Source organism: Cervus canadensis, chromosome 11 (assembly GCF_019320065.1).
Source record: "Cervus canadensis isolate Bull #8, Minnesota chromosome 11, ASM1932006v1, whole genome shotgun sequence".
NCBI classification, from domain to species: Eukaryota; Metazoa; Chordata; class Mammalia; order Artiodactyla; family Cervidae; genus Cervus; species Cervus canadensis.
The window spans coordinates 26639294-26660782 of NC_057396.1; the positions used below are offsets into that span (position 1 = coordinate 26639294).

The 21489-nt window shown below is 50.4% G+C and overlaps 1 protein-coding gene across 5 annotated transcripts; it reads right to left on the reverse strand.

The window, feature by feature from the left end:
- Nucleotides 1-792: 792 nt before the first annotated feature.
- On the reverse strand, nucleotides 793-21459 carry HYOU1 (hypoxia up-regulated 1). 5 transcript variants are annotated; one of them, XM_043481433.1, is made up of 26 exons: nucleotides 21340-21459; nucleotides 11204-11301; nucleotides 10869-10962; nucleotides 10602-10680; nucleotides 10293-10447; nucleotides 10093-10169; nucleotides 9484-9665; nucleotides 9120-9235; nucleotides 7844-8036; nucleotides 7497-7631; nucleotides 7272-7354; nucleotides 7047-7179; nucleotides 6689-6876; nucleotides 6307-6445; nucleotides 5725-5785; nucleotides 5510-5589; nucleotides 4825-5010; nucleotides 4555-4727; nucleotides 4385-4472; nucleotides 4154-4276; nucleotides 3889-4022; nucleotides 3723-3807; nucleotides 2865-3105; nucleotides 2725-2772; nucleotides 2399-2452; nucleotides 793-2285 (listed from the first exon to the last, which is right to left on the reverse strand). In XM_043481433.1, exons 2-26 carry the CDS (start codon nucleotides 11292-11294, stop codon nucleotides 2215-2217), a joined length of 3009 nt encoding a protein of 1002 aa, XP_043337368.1. In that variant the 5' UTR covers nucleotides 11295-11301; nucleotides 21340-21459; the 3' UTR covers nucleotides 793-2214. The 5 variants fall into 5 exon arrangements, with proteins under 5 accessions (XP_043337368.1, XP_043337367.1, XP_043337370.1 ...); XM_043481432.1 differs by lacking the exon at nucleotides 21340-21459 and adding an exon at nucleotides 12283-12413; XM_043481435.1 differs by lacking the exon at nucleotides 21340-21459 and adding an exon at nucleotides 12283-12412 and having other exon boundaries at nucleotides 2399-2449.
- Between the last annotated feature and the right edge of the window lie 30 nt (nucleotides 21460-21489).

Genomic DNA, 21489 nt, shown 5'->3' on the forward strand with positions numbered 1-21489 from the left:
TCTGTGTACTTTCTGCTCAATTTTGCTGTGAACCTAACTGCCCTTAAAAAGTCTGTTGGGGGAAAGAAAAAAAAAAGCTTCAGGCTCAAAACTTGTCTGATTGTTCAAGCCTTATAGAAAAACACAACCTTCATGGTCATTTTTTATTCAACTGCTTAGACACGTAAATGATTAATGACTACAGTGACTTTCCCTTGGTGAAACATGGCTTCATTGCAACCAATGAACTACCAAATCAACTGTTGTACAAATGAAGCTGTAGCAACACATTCCTGTGTCAGGATAACAAGAGAAGGGTTATAGGGTCAGTATTACATTCAAACTTAGCTGAGCCTCTCAATACCTCTGATTCCTTGGACCGCTCAACCTCTTTGAACGGCAATTTCTTATTTGTAAAATGAGACTGTTACCTTAAAAATGGTTATCATCTAAAAATACCTGGTCCAAATAATGTCAGAGGAAAAATAAAACAATTTTGTTTTCATGAAGAAAAATTATATGCATGAATCTCAACTAAGTTCAAAATGTTAACGATGTTTTGGTGGTAGTATTATAGGTAATTTTGTTATTCAAATTTTTACCTCCTAAACTTGCCATAATAAACATGCATTATTTATATTTAAGAAATAAACATATTTTCTTCTGGCCATCCCATGTGGCATGTGGAACTTGCCCAGCCAGGCATTGAACCCATGCCCCATGCACTGGAAGCACAGAATCTTAACCACTGGATTACCAGGTTAAGTCCTAGAAATAAACACATTAAAAAAAAAAAAATCACAGCACAAAAACTGTAGAAAAGAATATTTTATTGAAACAGTTTCTCAATTAACAATGGAGCAAAGTACAATTTGACTCAAATCTGTCCAACCAGCCTCAACTGCTAGTGAAACAATTCAAACATATAGGACAGGATAGGACCCTTAGGGCACATTTCTGCCAATGTGGCAAAAAAAAAGAAAAAAAGAAAAAAAAAGACAAGAGACAGACACAACCAGGCTCCCCCATGCCCTGGGAGTGGGGGTGGCAGCCCTGGCTCCTGCTTCAGATGGGACCCTGGGGGGTGGACTGCCCAACATCAACGTGGTGGGTAAAGGGCCTCCATCCCAGCAGAGCAATGCACTACAGAAAGGCCAGCCTGTACCCCCTTCCTTTGCCCACAAGGCCTGCCTCCAAGAGAGCGAGGTGGCAGTTCTACATTCTTGCCACAGTCTCTCCTGCCCCCAGGGTCTTGGGACAAGGGGCTCACAGTAGAAAGCACGTTTTGGTCAGCCCAGGGGGCCAGGGGGTGAGGGAAAGGCTCTGAGAGGGCAGAACAATAGGCAGAGAAGGGGGGCAGAAGTCCAAGGGCCGTGGAGCACCAGGCTACCGGGAAGATGCAGATCTCAACAGCTGCTTGCAGGATGCTGGCACCCTGCGCCAGCCACTCCACACACCTTTCCTGGCCCAGAGTCCACAGGTGGGGGAGCTACAGCGCTCTTACACATCTCACTCCCTGGAGAGGCGGCTGGATTCCCTTCTTCACTTTCTCCCTGTCTACTCTGGCCACTGGGGTTGTACGTGTGGGTGGGGGTCGATCTCGAGTGACTTAGGCAGTCCAGATGGACGGGCTCTGGCCAAAAGGCAGAGGACTGTCCAACTTGCAAGAGGAAGGCAAGGAGACCCACAGGGAGGAGGCAGGGAATGGGGATTTTTAGAGGCAAAAAACCTTGGAGGAGGCAAAAGTACAGACAGGAGCTCAGAAACCAAACCTGGAAACCAAAGTTCTGCAGACACTGGCCAGTGTGGCATTGATCTTGTGGAAAAGGGAGGGAAGGACAACCAGAAAAGACTGGAGACCCTCTAACAACCCAGGACACCCTTCCCACTACCAGGTCTGTCAACCCACTACTGATGGTCACGCTCTCACCTACCCGCAGGCAAAGAATTAAGACATAGTAGTGATTTCTCCCAAACTAGGACCTGGATGGGTAGGAAACCAGCAGGTGGGGTTGGGGAACAGAACAATTTCAGTTTGAACCACAGAACTATTCCAGAAGGAACCAGTAAGCCGTCCCTTCCTTCCCCTTCTCTGCACCTCCAGTCATAGGTGAGAGAAGAGGAACTGAAGCCTCTGGGGTGGGGGGAACCAACCCTCCCCCAGTCCTTGGTGTTTAATAAATAGAGGTGGTGAGAGAAGGGGGCAGGGACAAGTGGGGAACTGGGAGGCAGGGGTTATAGTTCATCATTCTTCAAAGTTTGCTTCTGTCCTGTCGGCTGTTCTGGGTGTTCCTTCTGTTCGGATTCTGGGAGGAATTGGGGGAAGAGAGCAAAGGGTGGAGGGAGGTGAGACGGGGGGAACAGGCCCAGCTCAGGGCAGGCATTGCCCCCCAGCACAGCCCGCCACCTCCACTCTCACCTGCTGCGGGACCCCCTAATTCCAGAGGCTCAGAGTCTGCTGCTTCAGATCCTGCTTTGTGGAAAGAACACGTAGTTTTTGCAAGAGGGAAGAAGGGGCTGATGGCGGGGTTGGCAAACTTTTTCCGACAAGAGCCAGACAGTAAATGTCAGTATTTTAGGATCTGTGGGCCACACCTGGTCTATTCTGTTTTTGGAAATAACCATCTACAAAATGTAAAGGCCATTCAAAGCTCCAGGGCTGTCCAGAGAGGGGCTGTCCTGCCAGTCTGCCAACCCCTCGGGGCTAAGTGGCATCCACGCTCCCCGTCCGCTTCCCCAGCTCACCAGCCTCCTTCTCGGGTTCTGGGATGGGCTTCGTGTCTTCAGTCTGGCCTGGAGGGAAACCGGGAGGAACAGGTAGTCCCCAGAGGGAAGGGAAAGCTTCCTCCTGCCCAGCGATGCCTGAACCAGTCCCCGGCCCTCACCTGGTGGAGGGATGACCTTCTCGCTCTGGTCACTGGCACTGGCATTGAGGGGAGCCTCTGCCCGGGTCCCGTTCTTGTCCCGGGGCCGGGGCCGGGGCTTGGCGAACTTGGCCTTATTGAGCAGATACTGCACCTCGCGGTCCAGGGCCGCCATCTTGGCCTCAATGTCTTTCGAGAGCAACACGGGCTTCTCTGTGGCGGGAAGCTTGGCCTGCTCGGCCACGGTTGTGTTCTTCCAGGCCTGTGGGCGAGGTCAGGACAGGCTTGGAGCCAGCAGATGCCTCTGTCCCAGACGAAACACACCCCAACCAACCTCTGGCTCTTCCCCTCAGACCTCAAATCACTGCCCGTCACTGTCAGCCCCAGAAGCAGATACATACCTCGAGGCTCTCCACAAGGGAGTGCCAAACTGCCCATTTCTGGCTTCCATCCTATTTCTATGGACTAACCACAGCTGAACCTCTTGATTATTTTTCTCCTTATTTCAATCACTTTGGTGCTCTGGTTCAAAAAACAGCCCCCACATCCAGAACGGCTTCTGCATCTCACAAGTCATTCTCATCTCCCCAAACCCTGACCCAATTTCTGCATTCAGTTCAAATCCCAGCTCCTCAGAGCAGCTCTCTCTGACCCTGCGGGGATGGGCTCCTACCCCTCTAATCGAGGACATATGGCTGTGACCCTGGTCTGGGACTGATCAGACGTGATCTCAAACACAGCCATCTTTTGCCTTTCCAACGAGCTGCCAAGCCAGGAGGCAGAGACTGCTGAGTCTCCATTTCTCCGCATCTCCCTCACTGCCAAGGACGGCCCACCTTGCCAGATAAGTCTCCAGTTAAGTATTTATACAGGGATTACCCAGGTCTCATTGATGATTTTCTCTAACGTTGTCATCTCCACTTCAGTGAAGATCTGGTCCATCTCTGGGATGAGCCGGGCCCCCCTGCAGTCAGAGGGGAGACAGTTAGCCTAGGAGGGACAGGGGCGGGACTGAGTGGGGAAGACGAGCAGAGGGGCCACTCACTTGAGGAACATGCTGGAATGATTGAGGAGATTATCCAGGGCAGACAGCCGTTCGGGCCACTTCTTGCGCTCTTCCACCCGAAAAAACAGCCCGTGGCACAGCTTCCGTAGCTCAGCCAGCTTCTCCTTCAACATCTGATGGGTGTGGGGGTGGGAGAGGGCAGAGGGGTTAGGGGACGACCGCCCTGCATCCTTCTTTATGACCTCACACTCCAGCTCTCTTCTCTTTCCCCATCCTGCCCGCCATGCCCGGGGAGCCCGCTCACCGCTGTGGTGGCCCCAAAGCCCTCATCCTCCAGCCAAGTGGACGCGGCGCTGAGCTTCCCAGAGATGTCCTCACGCTGCTCCTCGGTCGACACTTCCTGGTACTCAGGCTGGTACAGCTTATCCTGGGGAGGTGCGCCAGAGCACAGGCGTGCAGCAGGCCCTCGGGGCAGGACCCTCCTCCCCCACCCCGTCCCTCGTCCTGAGGCAGGCCTGCGTCCCAGCCCACCAACCTGGGTCTCAAAGATGAAGGCTTCCAAGCTGTTGGCTGCTTTCTCCCGTTCCTGCTTCTGCAGGTCCCGGAGTGTCAGGTCCTGGAGTCTGTGGCCAAGGGGCAGCAGGCGTAAGAGGTGCCGCTCCACACCCTGCGCCCACCCTCCGCACGCTCGCAGCCTTTACTCACTTCTGGGCCGAGCGGGCCAGCTGGTCCTCGGGCAAGTCGGGCAGGTCCAGGACGACCAGCTCCACCCCGATCTCCTCCACCATCCTCTGCTTCCGGGCTGGTTTCTGCTTCTTTTCTTCCTCCGGGGCTGGAGGAGCACCCTCAGACCCCGCCTCCCCCTTCTCGCTTGGCTTCTGTGGGGAAGAGATGAGGGTGTCAGGAAAGCATCACCCCTCCTGTCCTGCACAGGCGGGGATGGCTCTGGGTCCAGGCCGACTTCTCTCTGCTCACCTGTGCCTCGGGCTTGTCCCCGCCGTCTTTCTCTGTGGCCTTTTCTCCCTCAGGGGCTGCAGCCCCCTTAGCCTCAGGGGGTGGGGGCGAAGAGGTGTCCTCCGCTGGGGCCTCAGCTTCCTCCTTGAGCTCTGCTTGCTCTCCAGGCTCATCCTTGCTCCCCTCAGCAGGCCCTTCCTCCTCCTCCTGGAAACAAGCAGACGCAACCTCTGAAGAGTCACCAGCAGGGCCCGTGGATCAGGACTGGCTCCGCTTTGAAGGACTCATTGCCCATGACACAGCTTAGGGGAGACAGAAGACCACTGTGTGGAAATGGGCAACGGGTGTCTGGACTGAGGCAGTCTAGCTGGACAAAGGAAAAGTGTCTGGAGGTGACAGTGAGCCTTGGGATGGCTCAGAGTCCAGAGAAGGGTGTGGTGAACCTGGCTCGGGCTAAGAGGAAAGAAAGAAAGTCGCTCAGTCGTGTCCAGCTCTTTGCGACCCCATAGACTGTAGAAACCAGGCTCCTCTGCCCATGGAATTCTTCAGGCAAGATTACTGGAGTGGGTGGCCATTCCCTTCTCCACAGGCTAGAAGGAGGCGGGGCCTATCACATCCTGAGAAGCTGGGGTCGACACCCCAAACCATGCTGCCGCCTGGTCCCATGCACCGTCCTCCGTGCTCCCTGGCTCCATCCTGGCCTTACCTGGACTGTGTCAGTACCATTTTCTTTAGTATCTGGTGTGCTGCCACCTCCAAACAAGCTGGAGATGGTGTTGCCAAGTTCTAGAAAGAGGAAAACCCAAAGACTTAAAGAGCACCACAGAAGGGACTCCAGCCCCAACCCTAAGGGCAAGGCCTGCCCACCTCCCTGGAAGGCACACAAGGACACTCTCACACACGTGCACACGCTCATCTTACTGGTCAGAGTAGATTCCTCTTCTGGGCTGTCCTCCACCAGCGTCTCAAACACAGACTCCACCTGAGAACAGGGATCCAAGGTGAAGACAGGCACATGCTAACCCACCTTTTCTCCACAAACATCCTGCCTCGTGGGTTACTGTTCAGGCACAACCGTGTGCACAACTTCAGCTGTGCTAGCCGGCCGCCCCCCCTCCTTCAAGGGCTCCTGGATGGAGTCTCCTCCACCCCTGTGGATTACAAGCCCTCTGAGGAGGGGACTGGAGCTCCCCCCTCTCCCCCCTCACACTCCTCCACTCAACAGAAAGGGCCATTGTTGCCCACAGTATGTTCTAAAAGATACAAATCCCCTCAGCTGTTGGTAATAAGCAGGTTTCTCAGCCATCCGAGACCCTGAAAATTACAACGTCCTGGAGCATTCACAGGCTCTGGGATGGCCCACACCAGATCCCTCGTTTAGCCCAAGCTTTATCCAACTCCCAAACCCATTTTATTGACCATGTTCGAATACCACAAGGAACCACTGTGGAAGAGGCTGGTGGCGCTGGGCCCCGCCTGGCACACGGGGGCTCCTGCTCTCACCCTGTCCAGGCTGAGCACGCCGCTCTCGTCCAGGTTGAAGTGAGCCTTGATGCCCTTGGACTCGTAGTCGGGATACTTCTTGAAGCTCTCACCCACACCTTTTAGCTTCACTGTGGTCAGATTCTGGGAGCCAAATACCCTGGGTGGGAGGAGACAGCCGTTCAGGGGAGCCCCCCCCCAAGCCTGCCTCCAAGCTCTAGTCTACACAGCCTCCGGATATGAGACACAGGGCCCTCCCCCAGGACACCCTTGGGATGGAAGCACCTCCCAGAGAAGCAGCTCAGCCCAAACCCAAGCCCAAGCCCACAGGCTGCTTCCCCTGTGTCACCCGCAGACCCCACCCCCTCCCTCCCTGGAGTCCCCAGCTGGCCCCACCCCTCACCGAAGATCCTCAGGCCCCAGGAAGCCCAGGTCACCGTAGTTGATGTGGAAGTTGAAGTCATGGCTGTAGCGGTTAAAGGTGATGACTTTGCGTTGAGGGTAGGGTCCCATGCGGGAGAAGAGGATGCGCTTATTGTGCTTCAGGCTGCGGACCCCCGTCTCCTCCTCCACCTCCCTCGTGAACTCCACCTACATGGCAGGAGAGGGGAGGCCCGCTGGAGAAGCAGAGCAGGGACAGAGGGAAAAGGGGTGGGGAGTGCCAATAGCAAGAAGACAGAGGGACAGGCTCGAGCACACAGTGGAGATGGCCCTGGGAGAGGTATGGGGAGCCTGCCACCCCAGCACACAGGCTTACTCACCAGGATGGGGTAGATCACCGCATCCCGGACGACAAAGGGCTTCACCTTGAAGGCTTTGCTGAGCGCGGCCGCCTGGTACACGGCCCCCATGGCGGCGGCTTCATCAGCATTGATGTTCTTCCCCAGCTCCTCCCTGTGAATGTCCCAAGGCTCAGGACCGTCCATCTGCAGCCTGGCCCGGCCCCCCTCCCCTCAGCCCTCCTGCTGCTCAGGCCCCACACTCACTTGCCCACAGCCTTCAGCAGCACCTCCTGCACTTTGGGGACGCGAGTGGCCCCACCCACCAGGATCACCTGCTCAATCTCATCCTGCACGGGGAGAAAGCAGGGGAGGGGTCAGCTCCGAGGTCACCCTCCTCCTCAGCACAGACTCTTCCCTCCTCCCTGCCACCTCTTCACTTTCCATCCCGCCTGTCTCCCCACCACACCCATCTCAATGACCCTGCCTCACCAGTTTCATCTCTGCACTCTGCAGCGCCTGCTGCACGGGCCCAGGGACCCGCTCAAACAAGTCTGCACACAACTCTTCAAACTCCGCTCGAGTCACCTTTGCCTTGAAATCCACATCGTCCATCAGGCCCTCGATCTGGGAAAGGAACAGGAAGGTCAGGGCACTCACCCGGGTCCTGCTCTCTGGGTGGGTGGGTCAGACACCAAGGGAACAGGATGCTGGGAGGCAGGCAGGAAGCACGGGAACAAGGGATGGGCCACCCGGATCGACCTCAGGATGGCGGGGTCCTCCACCCTCTGGGGTGGGGGAGGCGGCAATCTTTGCCCTCATGAGCCACGTGTGAGCACCTGGGCCACGTGGTCGGCATTGGCGCTCAGAACGGTCTTCAGCCGATTGGCCTCACGCAGCAGCTTGGCCATGGCGCGAGGGTTCTCCCGCACATCCTTCGCTCTCTGACCCCTGCGCTGCTCATTGAAGAGCCCGGCCAGGTGCTCACGCAGGCGGAGCTCCATCTCCAGGCCCCCCAGGGTACGGTCAAACCTGTGTAGGAAAGGGAAGAGGGAAAAGTGTGAGGAACACACGGGGTCCCTTCATCCACAAAGGAACTTGGCTCTCACCCCCACGGCTAACACCTCTCAGCGATAGTCCATCTGGCCATTTATTCAACTGTTAACTACTAGGCACCAAATGACATATTTGTCTCCGGAAATACAACTGTAAGAAGGGGAAAAAAAAAAAGACACGGCCCCTGCTATCAAACAGTTTATAATTGAGCAATCAACCACACTGTGAAATTTTAGCAATCCTCTGTGTTATAACAGAGAAACAGATGATGCCACTAGAACATAAATTAAGTGAAATTTCAGCTATTTAAGAGATGTCTGGAAAAGTTCTGTGAAGAAGCGATGCTGGAGCTGAAACTTGAAGATGAGCTGGAGTTAACGAGGTGAAGAAGAGAGAAAAGAACATTCTAGGCAGATGGTAAGGTGTGAGAGAACAAGAGTGTGTAAGTTCAATGGAGGGCAAAGACGGCTGGAGCTCAGGGTCAGAGCCAAGCTGGAGTTGTCAGGGCACATACAGGTGGCTTTATAGGCCAAGACAAAGGTGTGGAGCCACTGAAGGGTTTCTAAAGAAACAAGATACAGACAGGTTTGAAAAGAACCCTCTGGCTGAAATGTGGAAGAACTGGAGGGAGGCCACACTGGCAGCAGTGAGATATCCTATTCTGCAGGTGAGAGGTGATGGCAGTTTGGACTAATGTGGAAGCGGTAAAGGTGGACAGAAAAGAACACGTTCGTGAAATAACATAACATCAACAATAAGTAAACCAAAGGTGCCAAGAACAAAAAAATAGTTGAAGTTGACACTCCTCATGTGGCCGATGGCCTTGTGGATTTCCTCAAAAGCAGCTTGGGACATTCATTGCCCTTCAACATTCCCAAACTGTCTCCCTGCATCTCCATCTACCCCATGTTCTTTAGGAGAGGTATCCTACAAAGATTGATGCTTTAGCCAGGAGAGTACTCCTGCAGGGAGCAGGAAAGTGAAGCCGCTGACCCTCCAAGAAGAAACTGGGACCCCAGGGTATCTCAGCAAGCAGCCCTCCTCACAGCACCCACTTACCCCACACCCCGGATCTGCAGCTGTGGCTGCATCCCCGCATCCTTAGTCTTCACCGTCTGGTAGGTCACGATGGTGCACACGGTGCTGCCTGAGCCCATGTCATAGAACATGATATTCTGCAGAGACATCAAGGCCACTGTCACTGGAACCTAACCCAACTCCAGGGTGCCTGCCTGCCTGCCTGCCTCCAAGGGGCTGCACTGACTCAAACGAAAATCAAACAACTCTAAAAGGGGATGAGAGGGGGCTGTTGCTGCATTTGTCAAAGCCCAGCATGCAAATAAGATGCAAAACAAGCCAAGTGGCTTCCATCATCAGACTCAGCCACCCTGCCAGGCCAGTCGGTAGCTCCTCCCTGGCTCACCTGGGCAGTGCTGTTGATATCTTTCCGGCGGAAGACACCATAGCTGAGGGCGGTGGCGGTGTTGTCATTGATGAGCTGCAGCACCTTGAGGCCAGCCATTCGCGCAGCCTGCAGCACAGCTCGGCGCTCAGCCTGATTGAAGAAGGCTGGCACAGTGATCACTGCATCCTTGATGGGCTGCTCTACAGGGGACAACAGAATAGGGTTCCCACCAGCTCCACACCTTAGATGGGGGTTCTCAGTCTCAGCACTGTTGACATTTTGGGCTACATGTTTTTTTTTCTTGGCCACACCACATGGCATGTGGGATCTTCGTTTCCCAACCAGGAACTGAATCTGTGTCCCCTGCAGTGGAAGCTCAGGGTCTTAACCACTAAACCACCAGGAAAGTTCCTGGGCCAGATAATTCTTTGTTTTGGGGGGCAGAGGTGTGCAGTCTAAGACGACTGGCAGCACCCCTGGCTTCTACAAGATGGCAGTGGCTGCAGCTCCCCAGTTGTGACAACAAAAAATGTCATCAGATGTTACTAAATGTTCCTGGGGACTCAGAACTGCCTTCATTTGTCTCCAGGGAACGTGGCTGCCACTGGCCCCACCTTGGCCACCCACCTGCAAAATCTTCAGCCAGAGACCGGGAGTAGTTGAGAAGCATGCTGAGGACCTCCTCCGGCGAGAACTGTAGCTGCCTGGGGAAGGGGGATGGTTAGCGGCGAGGAAAGCCCGGCATCCACACAAGGACAGTGGTGAGCACATGTTGACAGGGATCCCACCAGGCCCCCTGAGCCCACCTTCCCCAGCAGGGCACTCACGGGCTGATTTGGAAGTACACAGTCTGCCTCTGCGGGTCGAAGCCCAGCTCATGCTCGGGGAAACGAGCTTTGTAAAGGGCTACATGCGGGTTATTCTCCTGCTTCCCCAGGAGGTGCTGGAAGTAACGCAGCGTAGCCTTTGGGTTCTTGATGGCCTGAGAAGAGGTAAAGAAAGAGCAGAATGTTAAGACTCCCAAACCCGCCATCACCTACCTACCTCGGAGACTGACCAGGGAGCAAGACTCTGGAGTCTGTCATCGCCTCTCCTCTGCCCACTGCTTCTGGGAAGGGGGTGGGCTGTGAGCTCACCATGCTGGCCGCACTGTCGCCAAAGAATCTTTCATTTTCTTTCAGGGTCACGGTCACTGGGGTTTTCCTCCGGGACTCCCTGAGGAAAAGACACACTGGGGCCACGTGCCTACAGCAGGATGTGTTCTCAGGAGACTCAACACTCCCACGTACATACAACACCCCACAATCATGCAGACACAAAGTCTGTTGAGGGCACTACCAAGACCACACTTGGGCCTCAGGTGCGGACCCTCTTTCCCCACCCGACCCTGGGGCCGCCCTCACTTGTTCAAGACAATCTCCATGGGTACTCCAGGTTTGACGATGGCCACCTTCATAGACTCGCTGCCCAGGTCCACAGACATCACTGCCAGTGTGTCTGAAGGGGAAACAGATCTGTCAATTAGCCTCTCTTTCCCCGCCTTCCTGAGGCCCCGCTAATCAAAGCACACCGCTTTCCATGGAGAAGGTGAAAGCAGCAGACAAACAAAAACATCTGGGTCTGGGAACCTAAGAGCCGAGAGGTTTCCCATTCATCAGCCTCATAACGCCTGCCCGCCACATGTCATCCATCATTCACTCATTTATATTTCTTTTGACGCCTCTGCTGGGGTACATACCACTCAGTGCCAACAGGTCTGCCAAGAGCACAGTCATCAAGGCCCAACAGGCTAGCCTCCTCGGCCTCTGCCTTCTGACTGTGGCTACCATTGTGTCCCTAGGAGAGAAGACAAACAACACTTGTAACTGGATGCCCTGAGTGAAGGAGGCAGAACCTCATCCACAACAGAGAAGCTTTAAAATTCATACCTACTCCATCCTCACCCAGGGCAGGACAGGCTACATCCCCTCCTCTCCCTTCTAATGAGAACCAAGCACTCTCACCACCTTCAGTAGTGACCACAGGAAAGCCCAGGTGAACCACCGGGGATTCAAGCCTTTGGCCACCACATCCCTAAACAGTGATGGTAACAGGCCAGGAGGAAGGAGATCAAGGCCTTCCGGCCACTGCATAGGCAGCTCTACGGGCGCACCCCAGCACTGTCCCTGCCGTCACACACCTGGGGTGCCGCCAGGGACCCCCGCTCAGGACTAGACTACCTCCCTACACCTGGAGCTCCCCCGCTGGCGGGGAAAGCCTGGCCGGGCCTGGCCGGGAACTGAGAGATGGTGACGCTGGAGGAGGCAGGGATGGAAAAAGGGCACGTCTCGTCCTCAGCATCCCTTCGGGTTGTCCCTCCCGCTCCCCTTCTCCATCCCATCTTCGGCCCCGCTGCCTACACAGACGCTGTGCCTGGAACGATAAGGTTCCGCGCCGAGAAGACAGCGAGTATTCCGAGTTCACCTAAGCCTCACCTCCCAAAAGCGGCGGCGGCTCCCACTCCCGGAAACGGGTGCCAGCCCACCTCTAAGACATGAAGGCACCCCGGGGACCGAGCTGCGGGGCTAAGCGCACCGGCGTCCGTGCGGCCCTCACTCCCTCTACTGACCCGCCCCCGGAGCTAGCACGTTGCCTCCTCTAAGGGTGGCCGGTTCCCATCGCCATCCCCACCCCCGCTACCTCTCGCCTCCGCTCCCGTGGCCCCAGCTCTGGGACAAACGCAGCGCCGGACGAACCCACGAGGCTAGCAGCGCGACCCCCAAACCCGCGCCCTCCACAACTCCCCTCGGCTTGCAAACTGTTACATTAGCCACCAACCTCTCGGCGGCGTCTCGCGCACCAGCCGGCCCCGGACGCGGCGTGCGCTCATTGGCGCCTCCGCCGCCCGGCCCTGCGCCGCGGGCCTGGCCCCGCCCCTCGCCGCCGCGGCGCGCGTCCCCATTGGGCCACGTCCTAGGCCCGCCCCCTCCTCCGTCTCCGGCCGCCGCAGCGAAGGCGAAGGAGAGGTCAGTCAACCAGTTGTAGGAAAACCGCCGATGCCCGCTGCCGATTGGTCCACGTCACGCGCGGCCCAGCGTCCATCCCGGTGCGCTCGAGGGACCTTTAAGGCCGCGGCGCTGAAGGTCTGATTGCCCGGGTCTGGAGTGGCCGGTGCCTGGAGCGAGTTGGCAAACGGGCAGTCCAGCACTCGGGCCTCTTCTTCTGGTCATCTGGGAGCCCCGTCCGGGGAGCAGGCACCCTTGCATCCCCGAGGCAGCCACGCGGAAGAGGTGCTAGCTTGCTGGTCGGTATTGAACTGCCCTAGGCTTTGGCTGGAAATCAGAGAACGACTGCTTAGTCCACCTCAACCCCCGCTTTGTTTCTTTGCGGAAACTAAAGCCACCAAGAGAGGTGTTCGCTGATGAGTCGGAGATAACGCTTGTATTAGTGGCAGAAGTTGGCCTGGGCTTTTACTCCAGTTTGAGAAAGAACATTCCGAACTGCAAATCCCTGACACAAAAGACGCTTTTGTGAGGCTGTAATTGGTTAAGCACAGATGCACCACCTCCTGTTTCTCTTCCTTTATGCCTGTTCACTTTCTTTCTGAATTAAAACACCTCGGAAAGGTATCTGTGCTCCTGACTCCCCTCTCTGTCCTTCACAATCCCATAGAAATCTGCATGGTCCTGAGACAAAACACTTTCTTTTTCCAGTTTTATTGACATCAGCGTACTTTTCTTAAATATGGTATCACTGCTTCCTCTCATGAAATCGTTGCCTGGCCTCCCTTTACAGAAGGTTCTTCTGAAGGCCTTGCCTATGACAGCCCGGGCTTGGTTAAGGAAATCTTATCTGGTCCTTTCCCTACATTTTTTAATAATGCTCAGGGCTGTTACAGAATCCAAGCTCTGTCTACTCGCCAATAGTTGGACGACAAGGTGTTGAGGCAAAGACTAGAGACTTTATTTGGAAAACCTGGCAACCAAGTAGATGGCAGGCCAGCACCCTAGAGTACCATCTGATTGGGGTCTGGTTGTCAGTTTCTTTTATAGAACAGAGAGAAGGAGGTGGTGAGGAAGTAAAGTAAAAAGGTAATAAATCCTGCAAAATAAGCATCAGGGAAGGGATGTGTTAATTTCTTCTTTTCTGTAACCATTCACAGGTGGGCAGGGTCAGAGTGTATCCACAGGAGCTGAATAAAGGCACTTTAACATTCAGGCAGGGGGGCAGGTTCCCCTAGCCAGGTCATTATATATATGTACAGTTGTAGACAGCATCCTCTTAGTGACTAAAAGCTACAAAAAGCAAAGGTTAAAGTAAACAGATCCAGCTGAGTTCAGATTTGAGTCTGGTGTCTATGCTTAGAAGATCAAGCTACTGGCAGTATCAAGGGGAGGTCTATTTTCCTTCCTTTTAAGAATAGTTCAGTCTTCAGGTAGTAGAGAAATTGGCAGAAATAGAAATTCGCTTGAAACTAACCCAGTGATTTATACAATAAATTTATACAATAAATTGTGTAATTTATTAATTACACAAATAATATACAAATGTAATCTTGTAAAAAGTTATACCATAAAGTTAAATCTCTTTAATATCCACAATCTCTAGAATTATCTGCTGTTATTAGATGTGTAACATTCTAGGTCTTTTCCTCTATTTACATACATGTATGTCTCTTGAAACATGTAGCTGTTGTCTTTTTTAAATGATAAAAGGTTATACAATTAGCTTGTTTGCAACTTGCTTTTTTTTCTCTTTGGTTAAAATAAATCATGGCGTATTTTCCATACCAATGTACACATTCATCTTGTTTACTGCTGTAGAACATTCCATAGCATGGGAGTTATTTAGTCATACTGATGAACATAGAAGTTGTCATTTCAGTTTCACAGAGAAAGATTTTATTTTCTAAGCCTATTGTGGTGCACGGGTTTAGTTGCCCAGTGGCACATGGGATTTAGTTCCCCAATCAGGGACTGAACCTGTGTCCCCTGCATTGGAAGGCAGATTCCTAACCACTGAGCCACCAGCAAAGTCCCCAAGATTTTGTTTCTCAATAACTGACTCTACTTTTGACCACCTATTCAGTAGGGTGAAAGTGAAGTCACTCTTTGTGACCCCTATGGACTGCAGCCTACCAGGCTCCTCTGTCCATGGGATTTTCCAGGCAACAGTACTGGAGTGGGCTGCCCTTTCCTTCCCCAATTCAGTAGGGTAGACTCTTTCAAACAGAATATGCACTTTAACATTTATTGGCCCTGTGTTGCATGCAGGCATTGTGCTAGGTATTGGGATTCCAGAGATGGGAATGACCTGTCCTTTCCTTCAGAAGTCAATCTGTTGGGAAACAAGTATGTTCACAGTTTTGCACACTTATTAAAAACCTATTGAATGACTTTCAGTTCAGTTGCTCAGCCCTGTCCAACTCTGCGACTCCATGGACTGCAGCACGCCAGGCTTCCCTGTCCATCACCAACTCCTGGAGCTTGCTCAAACTCATGTCCATTGAGTAGGTGATGCCATCCAACCATCTCATCTTCTGTTGTCCCCTTCTGCCTTCAAAGTTTCCCAGCATCAGGGTCTTTTCCAATGAGTTGGTTCTTCGCATCAGGTGGCCAAAGTATTGGAGCCTCAGCTGAAGCATCAGTCCTTCCAATGAATTCAGAACAAACTTCCCATAGGATTGACTGGTTGGATCTCTTTGCAGTCCAAGGGACTCTCAAGAGTCTTCTCTAACACCACAGTTCAAAAGCATCAATTCTTCAGCAGTCAGCTTTCTTTATAGTCCAACTCTCACATCTACCAGAAGAACCATAGCTTTGACTAGACGGAACTTTGTTGGCAGAGTAATGTCTCTGCTTTTTAATATGCTGTCTAGGTTGGTCATAACTTTTCTTCCAAGGAGCAAGCATCTTTTAATTTCATGGCTGCAGTCACCATCTGCAGTGTTTTTGAAGCCCCCAAAAATAAAGTCTATCACTGTTTCCATTGTTTCCCCATTTATTTGTCATGAAGTGATGGGACCGGATGCATGATCTTAGTTTTTTGAATGCTGAGTTTTAAGCCAGTTTTTTCACTCTCATCAAGAGGCTCCTTAGTTCTTTGCTTCCTGCCATAAGGGTGGTGTCATCTGCATATCTGAGTTTATTGATTAATCTCTCTGGGTGGGCTTCCCTTGTAGCTCAGCTGGTAAAGAATCCACCTGCAATGCAGGAGACCTAGGTTCGATCCCTGGGTTGGGACGATCCTCTGGAGAAAGGAAAAGTTGCCCACTTCAGTATTCTGCCCTGGAGAATTCCGGACTGTATAGACCATGGGGTCGCAAAGAGTCAGACACGACCGAGCGACTTTCACTTTATTTTACTTCTTTCTCCCAACAATCTTGATTCCATCTTGTGCTTCATCCAGCCTGGCATTTCGCATGATGTACTCTGCATATAAGTTAAACAAGTAAGGTGACAATATACATCCTTGATGTATGCCTTTCCCAATTTGGAATCAGTCCATTGTTCCATATCTGGTTCTAACTGTTGCTTCTTGACCTGCATACAGATTTCTCAGGAGGCAGGTAAGGTGGTCTGGTATTCCCATCTGTTTAAGAATTTCCCACAGATTGTTGTGATCACTGAATGGCTTTACTGGGAGAGTAAGAAAGTCAGTCTGTCCTGCTCCTTATGTGAGCTCCCACTCCCAGAATATCCTTGGTGGGAGCACAGTCTGCAGCAGCTATGCTTCTCAACCTGGATGTCTGTCCCCCTGGGAGGGGCAGCAGGTGCAATTGCTCTGGGGAGTCACCTGTTTTGTTCTCTGACCAGATTGGAGTTTCACAAGAGCAAGGTGTAAAACAGTGGGAAAATTTTAATGTAGAACATTTGACTTAGATGAACCAAGACAGCTCCTTCCCTGGTGGCTCAGACGGTAAAGCATCCGCCTGCAATGCAGGAGAACTAGCTTCAATCCCTGGGTTGGGAAGATCCCCTGGAGGAGGGCATGGCAACCCACTCCAGTATTCTTGCCTGGAGAATCTCCATGGACAGAGAAGCCTGGCGGGCTACAGTCCATGGGGTTGCAAAGAGTCGGACACGACTGAGTGACTAAGCACAGCACAAGACAGCTGAATCCACTAGTTCTGCTCCAGAACAACAATAACCTTTGAGGACTATCTCCCCTCCCCTACACTGTGCAGAAGCCCAAGGGAGAAAGCTGCCATCTCACAGAACATGAATAAAATGAACACCTAAGTCACAGCACATACATACATTATAAACCATGCATACATTATATAACCATGTCAAGGGCTGAGGCCAATGTCAATTATGGTGAACATCCTGGTCCAGGAGAATTTAAAAAATGTGTTGTCACCCAGTTACCCCATTCTTAGGTATGTATCTATTTGAACATATTCACTAAGAGACTTTGTTCACTGAGACTTTGTAATAGCTTAATTCAAAATGCACTAAAATGGAATACTGCCCCAATGCCCAGCAATAGCTGTATCGATAGGAAATTCCCAGGCAGTCCAGTGGTTAGACCTTAGTGCTGTCACTGGTGGGGCCACAAGTTCGATCCCTTGGGGGAACTAAGATCTGAGTGCCATGTGAAGTTGTGTAAAAAAAAATTGGATCAAATAAATAGTGGTAGATTCACACAATGGAATTCTATAGAGCAATTGGTCTCTTACATTCAGCTGCTTAAATAAATCCCACAAACAGTATTCAGTGAAAGCAGACAGAAACCAGAGAGCACACAGTTTATGATTTCACTTGTATAAAGTTTAAAAACAGGCAAAATTAAATTCTAGTCATAGAAGTTGGGATGGTACTTACCCTTTCACAGTAAGAAGAGGGCATAAGGTTGGCTTTGGGGATGCTGGTTGCAGTGGCTTTTGTGAAAATTCAATGGATTGTAGTATGTACACTTAATCTGTTTGCATGTTACATTTCAATAATAATTTCAGAAATTATTTTGTGTCACACAAAAGACTAGATGGTTTATTTACTGTAAACTTAGGAGAAGCACCAGGATAAGTTTTTTCCTACTTTTATAGCAATATTTTTAGAATTACAGAAGAAATGTCTGTTGTGTAGCTCTCCTAGGCCTCAGTGTCAACATCTTTCAAAGAGGCATGCAGATACATGCCTCACAGGTCATACCAAAAAGGGCGTGTAGGGCTCCTGGGCACAAGGGCTTTGTGTCCCCATTTCTTTGATTGTAGGAAACAGCCTTCATTCAGCCTCCATCACTTTCCCTGAGTTCCAGTAGGCAGATTCAAGCAGTTGTTAACTAGGGAAGGGAGGGGATGTGAGACCAGGGAGAAACAAACAGTCAAGAGCAGTCTTGGGGCAAGGTCCTGTTTCCCCATCAATGGATACATACAACAATATCTTTGAGTTACTTTGCAGATACTGAAACCCCTTCCAGGTGAGAGAAGTTGACATGGTTAATGATGGTATACTGCCCACAAGCATGCAGACCTCAGTTTAGTTGACCTGAAGGTTAATTATGCTGACTTCTTGCATCATCATGAACCCATCAGAAGAATGTCCACAAGTTGATCACACCCTCTTTGAACAATTACTCTAAAACTCACTATCTTCTCCAAGTGAAGACACACAAGTTTGAGGGAATTAGCCCACTGTGGCCCCCTTTGCCTGGCAAACTAATAAAGCTATCCTTTTCCACTTCACTCAAAATTCTGAGATTTGATTCAGCACCTGTGTACAGAGAAGCTGAGCTTTTGGCATCACAGGGTTGGTGTCAAAATTAAAGAAGGGGATAAAGTGCTTCACACAGTGCTAGGGAATCCTAAGCACCAAATACATACTAGTTAGCTTTTTTTTTCAGTCTAGAGAAATAAAACTAAAAGATATGCACCACTGCAGTCTAAAAGCTTGGTTAAGCGCTTTACCAAATTCATGAGGAAGTTCCCTCTTGCAGGCCAGATTTTCACAATCAATAATCAGCTAATTGCTCCTTTCTCCTGTTTCACGGTTGCCTTGAAGCCCTGCGCTCTCTTATACTGTAAGACCTCTGAGTTTACTAGGTTGACCTTTTTGTTCCTAAAGTGGAAACTGCTGCTAGCCTTTTTAGGGGCTAAGAGAAAAAAACCCAGACTTTTCAGTAGTTAAGAAAATGGTTTCTACCCAGAGAGCCAGATGTGTGTGTGGGGGGGGGAATGATAGAAAATAAAAGTTTGTAACTGGAACAAGAAGTGTTCCTGTTTTGCTCTAGTGGATATGACTGCTGTACATCATGGGCAGCAGTTTGCTGAAGTGCAAAAGAGAGGGCATTGCTGGGTAATTCTTGATTCTGAGTCATGAGCGCGTTAATTTCAAGCTAAAGACTTGATTTGCGTCTTTACCTTCAGTCCCTTCAGAACTCCAGTTCTTAGTGTGCAGAACTGGAAGTGAATCTGAACACACAGTCACTTTCTGTGTAGTCTGCCTTCTTACATCCTCACTACACTGAAGTCCCTGGATTCAGAAAAGAAGATCCTGGTGTATGTTCTGACAAGTGTAGCCTAGCTTCACACCCCGGGGGAAGTTACTTAATTAAAGGTCAGGAAACTGAAGAACTCGTTTTATTTCCAAAGGACTTTGATGTTTTTGCTCAGGGAGAATCACCTGAACCTCTTTGAGACTGTTTCTCATCAGAGATAATGATACTTCTGCAGGTGATTGCTATGAAGAGTCTATGAAGAGTGAAAGCACCTTGTTAGGTATAATTCACTACAAGAAATTTAGGGCTGGTATCTGAAAAAGATGAAAACTCTAATTTGAAAAGACGCATGTACCCCAATATTCATAGAAGTACAATTCACAATAACAAGACATGGAAGCAACCTAAATGTCCATTGACAGATGAATGGATAAAGATGTGGTATAAAAAGAAGATGTTATATATATATTAATAATATCAGCCATAAAAAGAATGAAATAATGCCTTTTGCAGAAACATAGATGGACGTAGAGATTATCATGCTAAATGAAGTAAGTTAAAGACGAGTATCATATGACATAACTTATATGTGGAATCTAAAAAAGTATGAACAAATGAACTTATTTAAAGAGAAGGAATAGACTACAGACATAGAAAACAAACTTATGGTTACCAAACAGGAAAGGAAGGGGAAGGAAGGGATAAATTGGGAATTTGGAGTTAACAGATACACACTACTATATAAAATAGATAAACAGCAAGAACCTACTGTATAGCATAGGGAACTATACTCAATACCTTGTAATAACCTATAATGGAAAATAATCTGAAAAAGTATATATATATGACTGAATCACCTTGATGTACACCTGAAACAATGTAAATCAACTTACTTCAATTTATTTATTTATTTTTTATTTTTTTTTGGTATTTATTTATTTTTAAATCAACTTACTTCAATTTAAGAAAAAAGAAATTAAGGGCTCACTACTGTCAGTCCTTTTTATGTCTGTTTCCTAAGGTGGTGGTCAAGCTCCCTGAAGAGCAGGCACCATGTCTATTTCATGTATATATGCCGGGCATTTAGTACAATTCCAGGAAAACCAAAGACAAATTTGTCAAAAAGAGGAAAGAAAGAAAGGGAGCAAGTCTGAACAGGTGCCACGGGTCCCCTGGAGGGCCAGTCTCTGCGTATGTACCCTCATCAACAATTTTAGTATATGTGCTGCGGAAGCGAGCATGTACCCTCATCAACAGAAGATCCAGTGGCTTAGACATCAGAGCCTCTACCACTGGACAGTAGGGGGAGCAAATACATCAACAACAAAGATGTCATTCCACTGTTCACAGATCTCTTTGCTTTCACTTTGCTTCCTTTAACAAGTATTATCCATGGCGTTAATAACGGACATAACTCAAAGGTGAAAGCGGGTCCCATCTAGCCCCTATCTGTGCTTGTGCCCACAGACTGAGATCCAAAACAGTCCTAATACCTGCGTGACAAAGAAGAAAGAAATCTGGGCTGAAAATCAGGAAATCTGTGTGCCCTCCCCTCATTTATTTATTTAGACAAATAGACACAACTTTTCCCATCAACTAGATCAAGGAGAGGGTAAGAGGATAATCATCCACATCCATTACTTCAATCCACTTGGAGTATCTACCAGGCTGTTAGACCTGGTTCTCGATAAGCAACACACAGGCCCTGCTTGCTGAGAATCCAGGGAGGGAATAAAGCCTAACATGTTCTGAAAATAAGCTGTGGGGGGCAGGGATGCAAAAATAAACTTCACAAATACTAATCATACGGCCACTTTTTCATATTGCATACTGTCTCAAATGACTCTGTGTCACTCCCATGTGTAGCTTCCAGTGGCGCAAACACAGCACACCTGCAGCTTTCCACACAGACAGCTGGTTTAGGCCAAGTTGGGACCCGTGGGTACCATGAAGTGTCTTCGACCCTTATCACCTATAAAATCAGGCAGTGCTCAGTGCCGCGGCTTCAAGGTTCTTTGCTATACTCTGCTTATACCCTGTCATTATGGCAAGGAGAGAAAGCCCAGGTTCTTGGAATTTGTGCCCCAGAAGTATTTCCCAGCTTCCTTAAGAAACATGTTTTAGGTGCCCAATAAACGCCGTGCCTCTGACAGTGGGACATAAAAACACACTGACTATAGTTACACTCTGTACCTAGAGGCAGACACAAACCGCTGATATTATTTCTCCTTTCCTACAGCCGAAAAACCAGTTTCATATACACCGATTCACTGAGGCCTCAAAACAGTCCTGTGAGGCAGAAGGTAATTCATCTAGGCACAGCGGGTTACAATTCACAAATCGCGTGTCATCCCTCATCTTGATCCCTCACTGCCCGCCAATTTAATTAAAGAGGAAACTGATGCTCAGAGAGGTGAAAGTCTAGCTCTTAAGAAGCATTTCAGCCAAGGCACTTACAGAGGCGTCAACACCGAAAACTGCGGAGAGAGCTGCGGGTGGTGAACCCTGCTTCAAGCGGCCGCGCCCACTGTCCCAGCAGAGGGAAGCCGTCACTTCGAGAGGAGAGCGCAGGTGCACCCAGACTCCAGGCCGTCCACGGGTCATGTG